This window comes from Anser brachyrhynchus, assembly GCF_964034855.1.
Source record: "Anser brachyrhynchus genome assembly, chromosome: 5".
Classification (NCBI taxonomy): domain Eukaryota; kingdom Metazoa; phylum Chordata; class Aves; order Anseriformes; family Anatidae; genus Anser; species Anser brachyrhynchus.
Genome location: NC_137699.1, coordinates 39,869,577 through 39,888,213, shown reverse-complemented (window position 1 = coordinate 39,888,213; position 18,637 = coordinate 39,869,577). Strand labels below are relative to the sequence as shown.

At 41.0% G+C, this 18,637-nt stretch overlaps 2 protein-coding genes across 4 annotated transcripts in view; one reads left to right on the top strand and one right to left on the bottom strand.

Annotated features, from left to right (window-relative positions):
- The window catches only part of PRORP (protein only RNase P catalytic subunit), a 46,644-nt gene extending 42,838 nt beyond the window's left edge, over positions 1-3,806 (bottom strand). The window contains exons 1-3 of one of the 2 annotated variants that reach the window (XM_080594868.1): positions 3,668-3,806; positions 1,894-3,277; positions 715-762 (exon numbers count right to left, since the gene is read on the bottom strand). In XM_080594868.1, the coding sequence (XP_080450994.1) occupies positions 715-762; positions 1,894-2,891 (1,046 nt within the window). In that variant the 5' untranslated portion in view covers positions 2,892-3,277; positions 3,668-3,806. Of the gene's footprint in view, positions 1-714; positions 763-1,893; positions 3,278-3,649 lie in introns of both variants that reach the window. The other variant, XM_080594869.1, reaches the window with a different exon arrangement.
- Positions 3,807-3,877: 71 nt separating this feature from the next.
- Positions 3,878-18,380, top strand: PPP2R3C (protein phosphatase 2 regulatory subunit B''gamma). Of its 2 annotated transcripts, none has more exons than XM_080594872.1 (13): positions 3,878-4,025; positions 4,296-4,423; positions 5,562-5,666; positions 6,238-6,350; positions 7,194-7,291; positions 10,125-10,195; positions 10,889-11,021; positions 12,159-12,214; positions 12,288-12,363; positions 12,986-13,122; positions 14,677-14,814; positions 17,177-17,236; positions 17,913-18,380. In XM_080594872.1, exons 1-13 carry the CDS (start codon positions 3,977-3,979, stop codon positions 18,099-18,101), a joined length of 1,353 nt encoding a protein of 450 aa, XP_080450998.1. In that variant the 5' UTR covers positions 3,878-3,976; the 3' UTR covers positions 18,102-18,380. The 2 variants fall into 2 exon arrangements, with proteins under 2 accessions (XP_080450998.1, XP_080450997.1); XM_080594871.1 differs by having other exon boundaries at positions 3,879-4,025; positions 4,293-4,423.
- Positions 18,381-18,637: the final 257 nt, after the last annotated feature.

Genomic DNA, 18,637 nt, shown 5'->3' with positions numbered 1-18,637 from the left:
CTAATCTATTGGAAACATTCTTATAATTCATACATTTGCAGTTTCCAAATTGCTACAAAACCACAGAATTAGGTTCCAAATAGAATGGTACCCTTACAATAGGAATTTACAGACATTAAGAAAACTGTGCTGTAATATAAATGTGCATCCAAGTTACCCCTCTGGAAAACCAACCTAAGAATCATTTATTGTGTCTTCACTCAAATCAGGTGGGAAGGGAGAACCCTTGCATCTGTACAAATTACTGCAAGGTACGAATAGCAACAGAGAGCTTTTAAGGTGACATCAATCTACATCCCAAAGCCCCTCTACTAAATATCCTGTTAAACCACAGTATTGTAAAGCCAACCAAAAAGTTAGTCTTTAATTCCTAAACATCAAACAAATAAGACATGCTGTAAAATAGCATTTTTTTTAACTTATTTTTCTCTGTGTTTTTGTTTGTTTTTGAGTGTTGTTTTTTTTTTTTTTGTCTCAGCTATGCTCAGCATAGCTCTTTTTCAACTCTACCTCTTGGGTCTTCTTTCATGCACAAGAATGAGTTGGAAATTGGAGTCTGGGAAGTCATACATACACAACGAAAATTCATATTCTCAAGGATTAAAATATTTTCGTATACAAAGATATAGAAAAAGAAAATTTATAGCTATGAGAGAAAAGCTCAAGATTTATCAAAGGACAACAGCTCACTTTTAAATAAAATGTTGCATTTACCTGTTGGTGATGTTGGTCAGGTGTCCTCTCCAGTTCTCTCCCGGTATACTAACATGTACATAGGGAAAGATAAATGACAGTATTAGATCCTTATTTAACAATACCTAAATTACAGATAAAGAACAATTCTATTTTGGTCAACGTTTAGAAATAAAATAGACCAATCAGCCCTGCAAAGAAATTGTACGAAGATTCATATGTAATTTAGCAATGTCTAAAAATATTATGTAATGAATCAGCATCTAATAACATGCAGAGAACGAACACCAAACTCTCCAGTTTACTTCGTCACCAAATATTAACAACTGTATAAATAACCAGATTGCACAGACAGTTTCAAGCTGCTGCCTTACACATTCGTAAAGCACTTCCGAAATCAAGATGGGAAAGCAGGACTCAAGAATTCTGTGCATGTCATCCTGACAGATTCAGAAAGATACTCCACAAGTAATGTTGCTTATCCCATAATCCTGCATTGAGGCTTTCTCACCACATCATCATCACCCCCACCACTAGAGGTGCCACCACACTCACGTGAAGTCCTTTTTGCCCACAAGATCCAAAACAGAATAATACACACAACAACATGAAATGGCAGACTTCTCTCCCTTTGTCACTGCGTTTATTATCTTAGGCTGCACAATTACACATGCCATGGGCTTTGGGACAGTCATCCCATTTCTCCCCTCCTTTCCTATTGCACACAATGATACACAGAGGTTCTTCAATGTTTTTTGCTGATGATGCTTGTTTGTTTTACAAAGACAATAGGCAACCAAAAATACTGTGACTCTTTGTTGTATACTCAGATCTCTGTATTGGATCTGGCTTTACTCACTAGTAAAAGCCAGCGCTAACCTGCTCTTCAGAAAAACAACAACAACAAAAACATTTAAAAGAACACCTATTCAGTTACACTCACAGACCTCACTTCTGTGCGTACTCTACTGTCAGTTTCCTCTGTCAGCAAAAGTTACTTCCCAATCTGCATTGTTTTTGCGAGGCTAAGGGTGCTAGAAGTTGGCAGATTCTATTTCTGTTTGGGAACTGTGTCAAGTGCTTATTCATTTTCAGCCATCAGCATAAACAATATGTTAAGTGATCTTATTAGATTTGATGTGTGGAATAATCAGAATCCCACCTTCATGAGCTGGAGCTTGCTATTGGAACATTATTTACCTTTCAAACCACAGCTTTATACTCCGCATAAGTGTTTTGTGAGGATATATTTGGTTCTCTCTGAAATATAAGAGGACATCAAACAGCTCTTTTTGTAATTCAGGATCTTTCATACCCCTGCTGTAGTCAAAAAAGGCCTGCAGGACATCCAGTGTTGGCACCAAATCTTTAGCCAACATTTCACGGTAGAGTTCGCATGCGAGGGTCATTTCTTGGTGACGGCAGGCTGCTTTGATACAGGACTCATAGTTCGCTCGTGAAGGAATCATAGCCATTTTTATTTCTTCCAAAATAGTCAATGCCTTTCTCCATTGATCTGAATTACTCAGCCCCCTGACAATAACATTGTAAGCCCCACTTTCTAAAATTTTAAATCTGATTTTCAATATATCATACACGTCACAGATTTCTGAAGTCTTCCCTTGTTGGGCACACAATGCCAGATACTTGACCAACAGGTTATACCCAATGTCACCGTTACTTTTTGCCACGTGAGTCAGCAAGGACTTAGCCACGTCAATGGGGCTGTTGTACCTGATCATATTGTTAAACATCACTTCTTCAAATATTTCTGGTGACGGAAAGCTTTCCCTCAGTCTATTCCATTCCTCAGCCTGTAAAGGTTTTTCTGGAGGCTGTACCTTGGCAAACTTATGCCTTAATGAAATGTGACTTATTCGTTTCTTGGGAGCTCCTGCAGAGGAAGAGAGGCGGAGTTTCTCTTCAGGTATTTGTTTAGTCTCCTCATCCCATCCTTTTTCTTCTTCGTAAACAACTTCAGACCTTTTCTTGGTAGGAAAGGCATCAGCTCCTTTGGGATCCACGGGTAAAGCAGTGCTGGAAGATGTCACGAAACTGAAACAGCTAACTTTTTCCCTACTGGGGATGCCGAAAGAGACAGCAAACAGTTGTTGACATCTCGAAACAGGCCAGAACATACGGCATTTCCACAGCAAAGCCTGCAAACCCTGCTGACTAGTTTGAGAAAAGAGTGCCATCACAAGAAGTTATCTCGCTATCAGCTCACGGTGTTGAGAGAAGCTGTAATATGGAAACCAGCTTGCATGGGAAAGTTTATCATAAAGGTCTGAGGGCCGTCACGCTGCATAAGCTGCAGTTTCAAAATGTGTGTTCTGTGAGTCGTTTACAATTATTATGGAAACAAAAAAAGGTAAAATGTCTTTAAAAAAAAAAGACAATTACTCAGACTACGAGAACATTCATCCAAACGAGTGCCTTTCTGTCTAGAGATGACGCTTTGCAGGTTCGCGGCGCAGCCTTTCTCTGACAGCTGCCGTACAGAGGAGGTACTGCTGCATGCAGCCAGGCCAAGGGCGCAGCGTTTCTTCCTCCTGCCTTCACGCAGGCCAGTTCGGGAGGTTCCCTACAAACAAGCACAGCCCGCACCGTCACGCCCTGCTCCGCACCACCCACACCGCCACCTTCACGGCTCGCTGTACCCGGACACCTCCAGGCCAGGAACCGCCCCGGGGGCCCTCGGGCAGTCCCGGCACGGCCCCCCCGCCCCCCGCCCGGTGCCAAGCCCCGCCTGCTCGCCCCCAGCCCCCCCCACGCCTCGCTGCCACAAAGCGGGGGCCCGCAAGCGACGCGGGCTGAACTACAACTCCCAGAGTGCCACGCGGCACGGCGGCTGCGCGCTACCTAATGGGAAATGTAGTCTCTCTCCCCCCCCTTGCCCCGCCTCACCGCGCCAGAGCGTTGAGGAGCGCGGCCGCTACGCGCGCTGCGCTCTCACCCTGCGGGGCTCGCTCACCTCGCTCGGTGCGCGGCGGCCGTGGGCGCCTCGGTGCCGCGGGGGGCTCGCTGCGGGCCCGCTGCCCGCCCGCGGCGTGGAGCAGAGGCGGCCGCGCGGCGGACAGGGCGCTCACCGCCTCTTTCACCCGGAAGTGCTACTGGGCGCGCCCGCCGGGCTCACAGCCAATCACATCTCGGGGGGGAGTGCGCTATAAGCCTGCACGCCTCTAGCGGCCCCTTCCGCCATGCCAGTTGAGGGCGGGGCGCCCGGAGCGCCCGGCGCGTCGGGTGGGTGCAGGGCGCATGCGCGGCGCCGCTCTGCGGGGCCATGGACTGGGCACGGAGCCTGCGGGGCCGCCTGGCCGCCCGCCGCCTCGGTGAGTGCGCGGGGGGGGGGCTGGCTCGTCTTCCTCCTCCTCCTCCTCCTCCTCCTTCTTCTTCTCTTTCTGGAAGCCCTCAGCCGGGGCCTGCCTCCCCACTGAGTCTGTTATTGATGCAATAGGTGTGTGCTCCGTTCCTTTCCGCGTAGTGACTGCCCCACCGCTCCGTGCGGCTGTGTAAGCAGCGGTGTTGGTTCCTCTTCGCGAGTCCTGCGGCGTGCCAGAGCTCTAGAGTCCAACGTGGAAACTGTTTTCTGTGTTAAGCAGCCAAAAGGAGCGAGCAGGAGCTGAAGGATGAAGAGATGGAGCTGTTCACCAAGTACTACGTGGAATGGAAGGGCGGGAGGAAAGGAGGCAACCCGTCATACACCAACATCCCGCGCTTCTACTACAGGGTAGGTGGGGCGGCCAGGTGTGCAAGAGGCTGTGTCGTCCCATAAAAGATGCTTGTGCTTATTCAAAGGGGCGTTTCAGCCTCAGAAGCTGAAGTATCTTGAGATCTGAAAGATGTGGATCTTCTATCTCTGTATGCATACAAATTTCAGCAGTTCGAAATAATTACCAAGCATCCCATGAAAGGCCATGAAATAGCTTGGTACTCAGGCAGTAGGCTTGGGGGTTTCCTAAAGGTAACAAGTCCTGCTTCTCTTTCAGAGATACTTCCCTTTTAACTAAGTTTTGGGATACAGGTGTTACAAATAAGTACCTTCTTGTTTGTATTCCGACACTGTAGGCTGCTACTTTGTGAAAAGGATGGGTCCTTAGTCTTAAAAACTACAGATAAGGCTCTTGCTTGCATCTGCCAGAAATGCTTGGTCAGGCAACTTACCTGTGGTATACATCAGATAGCTTTGGGGGACTATGAGAACAAAAGTTTGACGCCTTGATAGTGCTGGCATTTATCAGCTTGACAGTTCACTGCTGTCTAGTCTTGTATCGTCCCATATTCCTTAGGGTCATGGGTTTCTGCCAACAAAGTTCTCATGTACTTATGTTTCAGTTGATGACTATACATGCAAACATAAGTTCTGGTAGTGATAGTATAGTTTTTTGTGTAAATGTTGGTAGAATTTTCATACAAAGCATTCTCCTGTATTTTGCTGACCAAAACACGTCTCATAGACACGTATGCTTTTGAGAGTCAGGCCTACCATGAAACAGAAAGTGCTGCTCTCTCCTGACTAAAAAAACACTAGTAAATGTCTTGTGTAGCCCTTCTATCTTGCAACAGTGGGAAAATGCTTCTAAGGTGGGTTACCAGGTATGTGATAGGACTCCCTGTCTCTCATGTCAACATCCTGCTTTAAATAAGTATTTCAGTAATGAAATAGTTTGAGACAGTATGCAAATGTAAAGTACACCTGTAGAATAAGCAGGTACCACACAGCATTCTGGTCAGTAGTATGATATTTTCGGTTGAGTAAACAGCTTTATCTGAGGGTGTGAGTCAGGGTTACCTAGGAATACTTGCTAGCTGTGTAATTTTTGAATGGTATTACTGTACAGAAAATTAAAACATCACAATGCTTTTAGCTGCCAGCTGAAGATGAAGTCTTGCTTCAGAAATTAAGAGAAGAATCTAGAGCTGTCTTTCTGCAAAGAAAAAGCAGAGAACTTTTGGATAATGAAGAGCTGCAGGTAAGAAAATATTTTCTGTACATCTTGTAATGACTTTTGACAAACTTCCTTTCTCTGCACAATTTGAGCATCTGCTGTCACCCCGCAGAATCTTGTGTGGCTGGTAAGGTGCTTTGTATTTGGGCATGTTGGCTTATTGTGAAGTCCTAGATAAAACCAAAGTGCTGAATAGACTTTGGCTGATAAGGTTAAGTGTAAGACTTCCTCTTGATGTACATGAGGATTAAATCAATGGCTTCTAGTTTTCCAGCACATTCCGTCAATTTCCTAGTGGGCCCAGAAGTAGTATTTGGGTATCCCTGAGAGAAAGTACAAAGAGAGCTGAGTGTACTGCAGTGCAAAGACAAAGGGATGTGACCCTGGAAATCCTAGTGGTGTGTGTGTAATGCCAGTTTAGAGCAGTGGAAGTACTGCTTGCTTGCTTTCCTGGCTGAAGTGATGTGTACTAATTAACTGAGATAGCCTTGCAGTAAAAATGCATTTTTGCTGCATTTCTTAGATGCTTTGTCTTATGCGCATTGATGTATACAGGGTGATATTTACTTAACCAAATATATAAATTCCTTTCAAGAATCTCTGGTTTCTACTGGACAAACATCAGACATCACCAATGATAGGGGAAGAAGCAATGATCAATTATGAGAACTTCTTGAAAGTTGGTGAAAAAGCTGGACCTAAATGCAAGTAAGGCTTTCTTCTCTTGTATATGCTTACTGTGGCCAAGTTTAAATGGTGCTGTAACTTTTAACTGCTCAAATAAACAGAGACAGTTTAATGGTGACAGAAATCACATTCATGAAGTTATTGCTGAACATGATGCTTTACATCCTTGCAAAAGTGTATTGCCTGCATCTCTGCAGCCTCTTGATAGAGGTGTTTGCCAAAGAGGATACTGTGTTCTTTTGAAGAAATTCTCATTGTTGTAAGTATTTTTATGATGTTACTACTTGGAGGGGAAATCATGTCTAGCAATACTGCTTAGCATTCTGTAATATTTTTTGATGGAACCTTTCCTACCAAATATTCTGTGTATGTCATGAAATTAATACTGCTTCTTTATGCTCCTGTGGGAGACTGCTGTCACGCACAGCTATGTTGTGCGTGTAGCTTTGTGATTGAGTTTTGGGCAGAAGCAGATTAGTTGTCAGTACTGGCAGTTCCTTTTATTATGCATGTGTTATTGCAGAAGGTTGGGAGCTACCAAATATATTGCACTGAAGAGAAATTAGGTTGGAGAAAAACTCTTTAAATGCTCACATTGAAGAGTTTCACGTGTATGAGCAGTAAATGCTGCTGCTTTTTGAGCTTACTATTGTTACTTGGGAGGTTCCCAACTAAGTGTGTACTTGCTATGGATACATTCTACACTTGTTGGGTGTAGCAGAGCAAATTAATATATTTGAAGACACAGAACATGTTCTGTGTTGTTAAAACAGTCTTTAAAGTGTCTGAGTTTTGGGTATGGAATAGCATCTATCAGTACAGTGTAATTAGATGCACAGATGTAGTTTTGTTTGTGTTTTACAGGCAGTTCTTCACAGCCAAGATCTTTGCTAAATTACTCCATAACGATCCTTATGGGAGGATATCGATCATGCAGTTTTTCAATTATGTCATGCGAAAAGGTTAGTTGTTTCCAATCGTTTGATGAGAAGTTGTTTTGTTTTCAAGGCTATTTTAACCTTTATTAATTACTTGCTGTTCTCCTCAAAAGCAGTGAGATCTATCCCTTGATTGCTAATGCTGTTGTCATGGAGGTTTGAGGGGTTTTTGTTACCTTGAGGTGAGAGTTCACTATACCTCTGAAGTCCATCAGCCAGCAAGATCGCTGATCTGTTTATTGTATATGTTATCAATCTAATTTCCTTTATTCAGGCAGTATTGTGAAGAATAAAACAATCAACTTCTGTGGCCAGTGTGATGTTAACCTCTGGGATGGGACTGTCCAGCAGATAGCTTTGTTTACCAGCTGTTTTCCCTTCTACATAGTGTTATCTGTCTTCTTATTGGACAGGCACAGTCAGTAAATGTGTTCTTGTCCATGTCAATATAGCTTTACTATATTGTCAGCTATTTTTGATTATAAGTAGCCTTTGGAGCTGAAAAAATATAAAATCCATATATATGTATTTAGTCTGTATTGGATCTTGTTAACAAGATGAGACTGGGTAGCAGAAAGGAAAGGTTGCCTCATTGCCTTGTCCTGTGTGCTTTCTGGGGTCTGGTAGAGCCTTCAGGAGGGGAGAATGGCGTTGTTCTCTAGACCAGCTCAGCTTGTTTAACTTAAATTCTTGAGGTGCAAAGGATGAGAAATGTGTTAAGCAGGAAATCTGGTAAGCAGAAGTGCAAAGTATGCAAGAAGGGAGTGGTGCATCTGTTGACAGCAAATGGCAGACACAAAAGCTACAGGATAGAAAGACTTTCTGTGAAGTCTGTGGAAATTGTGTGCTTTTCAAAAAAGCCTACTGGGAAAGACAGAACCGAGATACACGGCTCTCCATTTCAGTTGTTTCATGGAAGTTTTGCCATAAACACACAAGACTTAATACCTGCCTCCCACTGTGTAAAACAAAACAAAAAAGAAACAAAACCACCAACAACAAAACACACACACTTAGACACAGGCAGCTTTCTGGCTTTCAGTGTGTCCCACCTCAATATGATTGCATTGTCAGTCCCTGTCCAACACAAGTCCCATTGCAGTGTTTGCCCCTCTTGGGACAGTTCCACAAAGATCCTTGGTTTTGCTTGCTTTCAGCACAGAACTTCTCCAACAAAATCAGCCCAGTAGCATGTCTGTGCAGTAGCTGAGATCATTCTGCTGTCTGTTGGACAGCATTTCTTATGAGCTTTAAAGACCAGACTAGGTTTTGAATTTAAATCTTTTCTTCCTTTTTTTTTTTAGGAGCTTTCAGTTAATACTGTAGACTAGAATTAGTTGTTTCCATCTGTGCTTACTGGTAAGGTTCCTCAGGCATGGCAGTGAAAAGATGGGGTGGGAGAAGCAACAGATGAGGGGAGTTACCCCACAGCTGCCTTGGAGCAGTTCAGTCCCATGTCCCACCTGGTTTTGACAGAGGCCATGCAGCTGAGCTGTCCGTCGCTAGAGTGGTGCTGCAGCAGGGAAGAGGCCAGAACATCCTAAAAATCAGCTTATACTGCTCTGACTCGGATGCCTCATGGTATTCTCTAAGCAACTGAGCTTTGGGGTGTTTTTTTTTTTTTTTAATATGCTTGTGAAGGTTTTAGGAATAGCTGTGGGCATTCGTGTACTTGTCCCAAACATGTAGCGTTCTGTTTTTATCCTTCCTGCCTCCACTTGGAGGATTTCCTACTGTCCATGGATTACAGCCTCTCTTCCTATTCCATAGTGATCTGTGCAGCCCTTCTGGAAAGGTCTGAGAGACAAGCAAAGTTAATAACTGAATAATAGAGAAGCATTTCCTAAAGCACTGTCTAACTCCAGAAACAGTCGTCCTTCAGGAAAAACAGTGGTTGAATTTGTTGGCTTTGCTGCACAAGTCAAGCACGGTAAAAGCGTCTTGAATCACTTCAGGGTGTATGATGCACTTACCTGTGAACTTCAGCCAGCCATAAAATGGCCTCACCAGCCAGCCTCTGGCATCTTTGAGTGATACGTGGTCCACCTTGACAAGCACTTAACCCTGAAGAGAAGAATGTTGGTATGAAGTACCAACGTTCTTCAATAACAACATGCTTCATAAGGGGAGCTTTTAAACTGTTTCTTCATAAAATGAAAGTTAGATTTAGCACAGTACGTGAATAAGTTTTCTGTTGTCTGATCTGTACTCCATCTCTATTACCATGTTTTAACAATGGCAGGGCGACTGGAAAATGCAGTTCAAGTTGTGACCATAAAGGTTTCCTGACATAACTCTTGCAGCTCTGGATATCCCTGCCATCAAGCACGTTGTCCTGTAATTTATCTGATTAATGCACCTTCTCATTTCAAAAACAGATGCTTGTGCTATTTTAATTCTACTGTTGTACTGTAACTCAGAAGTGAGGTTGCTACAGCTGGGTGTAGCTGCAGTGCCTCACGCTGCCCAAGGGGCTGTAGCAATCTAACAAGCAATCTGTGTACCACATTGTACAGCGGTTTTTAATGCTGTACAAGTAGTTCAGTGAGAGAGAACAAATCCATCTGATTCAACGTACCAGATAAAATGTGGTACTTGCCCAGCCATTACTCACAGCTGGTTATTACAGGGCAGTCTTGGTTGCAGCACACCACATATCACTAGTGACTCTTATCAGTTTGGAGACTGAACCAGGGTTTCTCAGCAGGGTTGGTACCTACCTGCTTAAATCTCTGAAAAACAGGAAATAGAGCTTGTTAATATCTAACAGTTCTGCCTGAATAACTTCAAATTTCGGTGAGGCCTCAAAAAATACTCTCCAGGTTTTTACACTATAATTCTGTTTTCTGTTTTGCAGTGTGGCTTCATCAGACAAGAATTGGTCTCAGTTTATATGACGTGGCAGGACAGGGTTACCTCAGAGAATCGGTAAGTACATTCTTGGTTAGCTTAATGTCTGTCTTCACTCACGTGATAGAACATTGAAACAACATAATAATCTAGATCTGGAGAGGGCACACTTATACAGATCAATATTTATCTTAACACTAGAAATTCGGTGGTGAGAGGGCTGCCAGCCTTTTTGACTTACAGGTAATTCTCTGAAGAAGAGACTAGCTCTTTACTAGCTCTGTTAGGATATAGTAGAAATCACAAAACTATGGCTAGAGTGGGCTTCAGTGAAATTAATCTCCTAACAGAAGTTAATATTATAAAATAAAAAGGTTCTAGTTACTGCCCTCCTTAAAAAGATATATTAAAGAATGTTCAGCAATAGGGTAATCCAGTTGGGAGTTACACATAAGTATTTGAAAAAGGTGCAGTTGGAATGCATTTATATTTACATGTGAAAATCATCTAATTTTTAACCTTCTGCTTTATTTGCAGACCATTTCAGTCATTGCACCACATGTACATGTTACGCATCTGACCTAGGATTTCTTGTACACTGATACTAGCTCTTTTGCCTGCATTTATGTTCTTTCCTGCATTGTTGCTGGGTTGTATTTTTAATTAAGTGTATGTGACAGTTAGGGTGGAGCGTAGCAAACAACTATGCTTTAAACAATAGTAGTGTTTAAAGCTTCTGTATGTATGCTCTTTTCTTTCTTAATTCTGCAGGATTTAGAAAACTATATTTTGGAACTCATCCCTACTTTGCCACAGCTGGATGGCTTAGAAAAATCTTTTTACTCCTTTTATGTCTGCACAGCAGTTAGAAAGTTCTTCTTCTTTCTGGATCCTCTCAGAACAGGTAGGTCTGTGTTTCTCAAATTCTAAATATGTGGGAATATTTTCACTTCTAAAATGTTTCTACTGAAGCTACTTGTGCCTTCAAAATAATATATAGTTATATTTGTAAGGTCCAATTCAGCAGTACTGTATTTGAACGTTAATCTCCCCTGAAGACCATGAGGCTTTCCATGGGTTGGGTAGTTGACTTGCACTGCTAGTGAGTTGTACTGAGGTATCCATCAGCTGAGGTAGTACGGAGTTACAGAAATTAACAGATAACACATTGTTTCATCATAATATGTCATTAGCAGTAGCTACTTTTATAAGTGCTTAAAATGTGTAGAAAACACAGTAACTAACAACAGGTAATTATGAACTGTGGGGCAGAACATCCACAGGACTGAGGAAATGCTCAAGAATGCTTCATGTGATTCACTTCTCTTGTGTTTAAACTTGAGCGCACCATATAAGCTCCCTAGAAGAGGTTTGCAGTTATGGCTGCTAATTCTCTTGTTACAGCTGTAGCTTACTCAGACAAGAATTTGATATTTTTTTTCCCCCCTATCCTTGAATTAAGTCACAAACTATGCATTTTCGAGATTTTGCTGTGCCACTTGAAGATGTCAGAGTTGTGTGGGCAGTACCCTCTAGCAGAGGTGATAACAAGCATGTAGATAGGGTGTATGTGAAGCTACAGCATCGTTCTGCACAGCTATTTGTGTAGCGTCTGCCCACTGGTAAAAGCTTCATCAGCAGAAGTTTTTGTCAGGTGTGTAGTTTCTGAAAATGTAAAAATCACATTGCTTCAGGGACACTTTTTCTAGTAAACATTTTAAGCATATGCTTTCTTTTTATCTTTTTTCTTATTTTACCCTTTGAGTTGAACATTTATATTTTTATCTAGTTTTCTGGCTTTCAGAGTTGCAACCTAACTCCTCTTCTACCAATACCAGACTAGTTTTGTTCCATCATTTGAAAAGCTACTTTTATTTTATCATTTAAATGACTGCATTATCCGTGATGTAAGAATTTGTATTTTTTTGTACTTTAAAAAAAAAAAAGGCTTTTTTGTGCTGAGAACCAGGTAAACGAGAACAGCTAAATGGATGTGTTGGCTAGGTGACTGTTAAAATGCATTTTCTTTTTCTTGCTGCAGGGAAGATAAAGATACAGGATATCTTAGCTTGCAGCTTCCTGGATGACTTACTGGAGGTAAAGATCTATTAATATATACTATTGTATTTTAGTTTACTATTTCTGAATTCTAACTTTATATTTCACTTAGTTAAGGGATGAAGAACTCTCTAAAGAAAGTCAGGAAACAAATTGGTTTTCTGCTCCTTCTGCGTTAAGAGTTTATGGTAGGTTCCTTTTATATGTGAACACTTCTTTTTCTCCACCTTGTATGATTTAGGAAAAATAACACTAGGAATTTGATTATTTTTTTCTCTTTAAATCCTTCTGATAACTTGTCTTTTCAACTCCTTTAGCTGTCTTTTCAGTATATCCTCCTGACTTTACAGTTTCTGTTCTCTAATGTTGCTCTTTACCTCAGTTTTATCCTGTCATTTTCTGTTCCCTCTGGCATAAGGTACAAGATTCCTCTGTAACCTTCTCTTTTGACAGTTCTGCTCATACTTTTATCACCTTTAGATCTTTTTTGTTTACAGCAGATCTGTTTAAAATGTTCTTGTCAGTCTTTTACACCTTTGTATAAACAGCCTTTACTTTTGAGCTGTTAACTTATAGTGGAACTGTTCAGTGCCTTGTTATGGGAGTTCTGATGGCCCAACCTGTGCCCCCCACATGCTGTGCTTATTTGTGTTGCTCTGTGAATATTATTGTGGATCTAGCAGATTCCCACTTAACTACGTTAATTTTATGATGAAAATTAAATTAGCATTAAACACACTAGATTTTCTTTCTCTATTGAAACAGTTTGATGATATAGCAATAATATATTTTGTCCTGTCTCCTCCCTAGGGCAGTACTTAAACCTTGATAAAGATCACAATGGCATGCTCAGCAAAGAAGAACTGTCCCGATATGGAACAGGGACTCTGACCAACATATTTTTGGATCGTGTTTTTCAGGAATGCTTAACTTATGATGGAGAAATGGTAATTGCATATTTATACTCTGTTCACAAGACAAAAGCTTTTTCTTATTGATGAGGAAAATGTCTCAAAAGCAGTATCTTAAAAAAAAAAAAAAGCTTGGGATGAAGCAACTTTTATTTGTCATTGTTCACAGAAATGACAGTGCAGCAGATTAGAAAATTAATTTTCTAACATCAGGATGATTGCAGTGTGGTTGGAAAATGAGTTGTTTGCTTTGAAAAGTAGTGGTGTTAGGAAATCCAGATAACCTAGGATAGAACTTCTCTTCCACTTGTAGATTCAGTAATGCAAAGTGCATGTTGAAAAAATGTATACATATAGCCATGCTTCTCAATTATGTTTCATTATTTAAAAAGAGACACATTTCATACTATTGCAAGTTGCCTTCATGATGAAGTGTTCAGGTTAGCTAATAGTGTTGGTTCTTGTTGTTATAGGCTTTATATATCTGTGAAACATGTGAAGTCTAACTAAATTACAGTTAAAACAAAACCTGAGCCCTATGTTTATTTTGAAAGCTTGAGTTAATGCATCGCTACTTATAATGTCTGCATTCAGACGACTTAGAATCCATAGAATCACAGAGGTTATGGAGAGAGATCCTCTTAGTTGCCTCCGGTTTGCTGGACTTGCTCCAGTAGGCCCATATCTGACTTGTACTTGGGAGTCCAGAAGAGGTTAGCCAGCACTCAGGTGTGGGCATATATATATGAGTGCAGCGAAGGCAGCTGACAACAGCACTGTCTTGTGGTCAGCTTTGTGCCCATGAGGACTCCCAGCTCCCGTGCAAAGCTGCTTTCCTCTAGTTAGCCCACAGGCTGTACTGGGGCATGGGTTTTTCCCTCCCTAGATGCAGGATTTTGCATTCCCTCTGTTGAATTCAATGAAATTCTCGTTTCTCCAGCCTGAGGTCCTTCTGATTGGAAGTAAAACCTGCTGGTGTTTAAGGTAGACATGGTTATTACATTCACAGGACTGTAGGATTTTGGCCCTTGGTTGTCACAACTGTATGTTAATCAGAAAAGCAAGAATCAGTACTAGTGGAAAAAGTAAGAAAAGTGAAGAAATGTACAAATCTTTGCTTGCTAATGCTTTAACTACATGGTTTGCCGGACTACCTACTCTGGTCTAAGAATTGTGTACTTTAATTGGCCATATAGTTTACTCTTGGATAACTGTGGGATTACTACTACTGGATATTTCTAATTTATGCTTATGACAACTTATTACGGCTTTTTTAACTGGTTAGGTATGCTCAGCAGCCTAAAGATGTAATGAGCATTGTTTAAAAGTGTATATGGAGCTTGTTTAATTTGGATTTATGCTTGGAATCCTATTTTGCATCTAAAATGGCAGAATCTCCTATCCTCAGCAGTCACTAGAAACTAACTTTTCTGTTCGCATTGCTGGTAGCAGCCATTTTCTATTTCATGTCGTCCTTTTCAGAAAATAGACTGATCCCCTACAATGAAAGAGCTGCCAATTATAATGTTCCTGCTTGCAAAATCAATTTAGAAAGAAGACTGTAATAAACGTGATTGTGTCTACTTTTAGGACTATAAAACCTACCTGGACTTTGTACTTGCATTAGAAAACAGAAAGGAGCCTGCAGCTCTGCAATATATTTTCAAACTGCTTGATATAGAGAACAAAGGATACCTGAATGTCTTTTCGCTTAATTATTTCTTTAGGGTAAGTCTCTTTATACAGGTAGGCCATTTTCTGTGTTTATGGTGTTATAGCCTGTGTGCTTCTGCATGCAGATCTGCAGGGAATCACTTTGAATTACCAATACCCACTAGGAGGCTAGTAACTACTTGTAAGAAGATTTAAAACATTTTTTTAAAAAATTGCAAAACTTGGAAAGAATTCAAAAGGTATTTCAACATTTTATCTGCAGTTGAAATTAACTGTTTTGATTTCATTTAGGAAAAATATTTTCTATTGATTTCAAAAAAAGGTCCTTAAAATTGCCTAATTATTACCTGTTAAAATCTCTTTTGATGGTTCTAGTTGGTTATTGCTCATGCTTTTAATTTCCACTGTAATCCTAAAATACAATACAAAAAATAAAAATACTGAAATGGTGGCCTGTACAGCTGTGGGATTTTTCATCCAGGGTACCCCTCGCAAAAAGCTTTTCACATATTTAATACTCTGTATTTTTATCTTTTTTCCCCAAATAGGTCTGAAATATTTTTTTTTGAGTTGATGTTAAACTTAACCTAAGACTGTAAAGTATCCCTTTGAATTATGGCTTTGGGGGTGGGGTTCTTTTTCTGGTTTGTGGTGTTCTTTTGCTAATTGATACCTTGGGTGTCTTGGGAAGGGAAATGTCAGAGTAAAGTAGTATTTCTGTTGTCCGTAGGTTCCCAGCTTGGGACTACATTTTTTGCTGTGGTTGGTTTCGGTTGAGTTGAGAGCATGATGCTTTTTGTTCATGTTCAAGGCCTTCTTTTGGTGATATTTATTCAGACACAGGAACAAATGCTTCAGTTTTCTGTATGTGGGTCATCATCTTAAAACTTTAAAAATAAATGTTGTCATACTTCTCCCTGTGCTCAAAGTATGAGGACCAAGGTACATCAGTCAACTCGTTAAGTGTTCAGGCCTACTTAAAGGCATAGTCTTATACCCACCTTCTTTCTTCATGTTCGGATGGAGGCTTATTGCAATAAACTTTGGTAGGGACTATAACCATATCATTTCATAAACAAAAAAACAAACCAAAAAAAAAAGGGACTTCTTATCTTGAAGACCTTTCTTAGAATGGAAAGGTTGTTTGTTTGTTTGTTTGCTTTTTAAAAAAATCTTTTTTTATACCACATTTTGGAATCAGAGTAATTTAGGGTGGAAAAGAACTTGTGGGATCGCCTGCTCAGGGCAGGGCTGGCTTCATAGTGAGGTTAAGCTGTTCCAGGCCTTGTTCAGGCAAATTTGGGGTATTTCCAAGGACGGAGACTCTGTAGCCCCTTTGGGCACTGTGTTCCAGTGCTTGATGACCTTGCTGAGAATATCTTCTCCCCCAGTCCTTTCCCCTGTCTTGGTCTAACCAGAATGTCCCTTGCTGCAGTTAATGTCCATTCCTTTCGTCCTTGCGCTGTGCATCTCCAAGAGGAGCATGGCTGTGTCATCTCTCTAACCACCTGCTAGGTTGCTGAACTAGCATGTAGGTTTGTACCACCAACTTCGACTTTCTGCTCTCCAGGCTAATAAATCATCTTATCAAGCCTCGCTTCCCATCTGTGCTTGCTTTGGCTACCTGAGCATCCCGATGGCCCTCTGGTGGGCTCGCAGTGGTTTGTCAATGTCTGTCACAGACTGGAGAGCCCAAGGCTGCATCTGGACCATAGTGATACAGCTGTCCTGGCAGGGCTGTGCGGCTTGTGCTAGTGAAGCAAATGGTTTTGTTCACAGTCATCGTTTGCAGGCAGAGGTTTGGTGATGCAGCTCTAAATAGCCTTGCATTAACAGAGCTAATAGTAGCAAATACTCTCTTACTCCAGGTCAGAAATGCCTACTTAAAGCATGAAGCAGGAGAATCCTTCCATGCACAAATGCTCAAATAGAAAAATGCACCACCTCCTTCACATTATTATTTGATCAGTCATAATACAAGTTCCATTTTCAAAGCAATTGCAAGTCAGTAGCCACGCTGCTTTGTCTGTCTGCTGATCGGTCTTTCCCCTTTTCTATTTCCCTAGTCTGTATTCCACATTTTCTAGGACAACGGAACCTTCTGGTTTGATTGTATTCCTGTCTTGAGCGGTGAATGGTAATATTCAAGTGTCTGCATGTCCTGTTTGCAGAACGTTCAAATGCTGGTCGTAATGATCCTGGGTTCTTGTTACGCTGACTAAGAGCTGTGGACCTAGAGATGTGTATTATTGATTGTCGTAACTCACCGCTGCCTTACTTGGGGAAGAGAAATGACTGCAAGCTGTGCTGTTAATGCTTTGTCACAAGGCAATACAGCTTAAGATGCAGAAGCACTTTAAGTTTCCTACAGCATCAGTGTAACACTGGACTACTTTTTTTGACTTCTGTTTTTTAGGCTATTCAGGAACAAATGAAAATCCACGGACAAGAACCAGTTTCTTTTCAGGATGTGAAGGTTAGTTTTCCTGAATAGAGAACTACATAAAATATCTGAATAAAGATTTTATAACTTGCTTAATATTTAGTTTCTAGGTTGATGCATATTTGCTTGCAGAGTAGTACAGGTGAATTTGACTTGTTATAGGTTTGAAGATGTCTTTCTGTTCAGCAGTTGCTTTGTAAGCTGTTCTAGTAGTTTCCATATTTAATAGATGCATTGGCTGTTAATATGTACTGCTCTGCCTTAAAGATATTTTATATAGCCATTTCATAATTCAGGATCATCCCTCTGGGGTGGGGTGTGGAGTTGACTAAAACCAACTATCAGTAAAATTTGCCTCATTGCTGCCTACTAACACCTAGCAGTTTTAGCACTAAAAGTACAAAAGCTTCTATAAAACTTAACTTACACAAATGAACTGAGTTTCATGTTGCTACTTAGAGCCCAAAGCCTCCCCAGAAAAGCAAGTTCTTATTTGAGCTCTGTGAGCTGAGCACACTGGTCCTATCTGTAGCTGCTATTATGTTTTGTATCTTAAATGGTTAGAGACTTGAAGTCTTGTTTTGTAAACTGGTGAGGATGGCACTAGTTATCCAAAGATCATTCTGTATGTGGTATAAAGTCACCATTATTCTACTCATTAATGTGTGGGGGCTTTTTTCCCCCAATTTTGGCTTTTTTTTTTCCACAGGATGAAATCTTTGATATGGTAAAGCCTAAGGATCCTTACAAAATCTCCCTTCAGGATTTAATCAATAGCAGTCAAGGAGACACTGTTACCAGCATTCTAATTGATCTGAATGGGTTCTGGACGTACGAGAATAGAGAGGTCCTTGTGGCAAGTGATAATGACAGCACTGCTGACGTTGATGATACGTGACTTTGAACAGGAGTAGACTGTATCCATTGAGATATCTCTAACTGAAGCATTCATTAACTGTTGGAAGCTGGAAACATCCATTACTTGAATCGATGCCTCTTCCATTTTACTCCTCCCCACCTTATTCCCCCTCAAGCATATAATATAAAATGTGGTACAGAGGAATTGCAGAACTAATTCCTGAAAACAAACCAGCCCAAGTCTTATTTAAGAGGTAGCTGTGGTCTGGTGTGTATGCGTTGTTTTTTTAAATAAATATTTGTGGACTTTATCCTTAAACACAAAGCTTTTTTATTATTTGAACATTCTAATATGGAATGTGAATTTATCCTGAAAGCGAGAACGAGTTTCTTGGGTATCCTCAGCACCACCCTGTATCCACACAGCCATCCGGGGCCTCCCACAGCATTCCTTGTGGCTTCACGTAATGACAGCACTGTTATGCATCCTGCTGTAAAGGCAAAGGTCTTCAGCAAGACCTGAACAGCTTAGGTATTTTTCTTGATTTATATGTCTAGCTTTGTCTGGCAGAAAGG

Excerpts from the sequence above, each read along its gene's own strand:
- PPP2R3C (XM_080594871.1), top strand. The coding sequence starts at position 3,977 with ATGGACTGGGCACGGAGCCTGCGGGGCCGCCTGGCCGCCCGCCGCCTC. Across the intron at positions 4,424-5,561 it reads TCCCGCGCTTCTACTACAGG|CTGCCAGCTGAAGATGAAGT; the intron begins GTAGGTGGGGCG and ends CAATGCTTTTAG. Across the intron at positions 12,364-12,985 it reads TTCTGCGTTAAGAGTTTATG|GGCAGTACTTAAACCTTGAT; the intron begins GTAGGTTCCTTT and ends TCTCCTCCCTAG.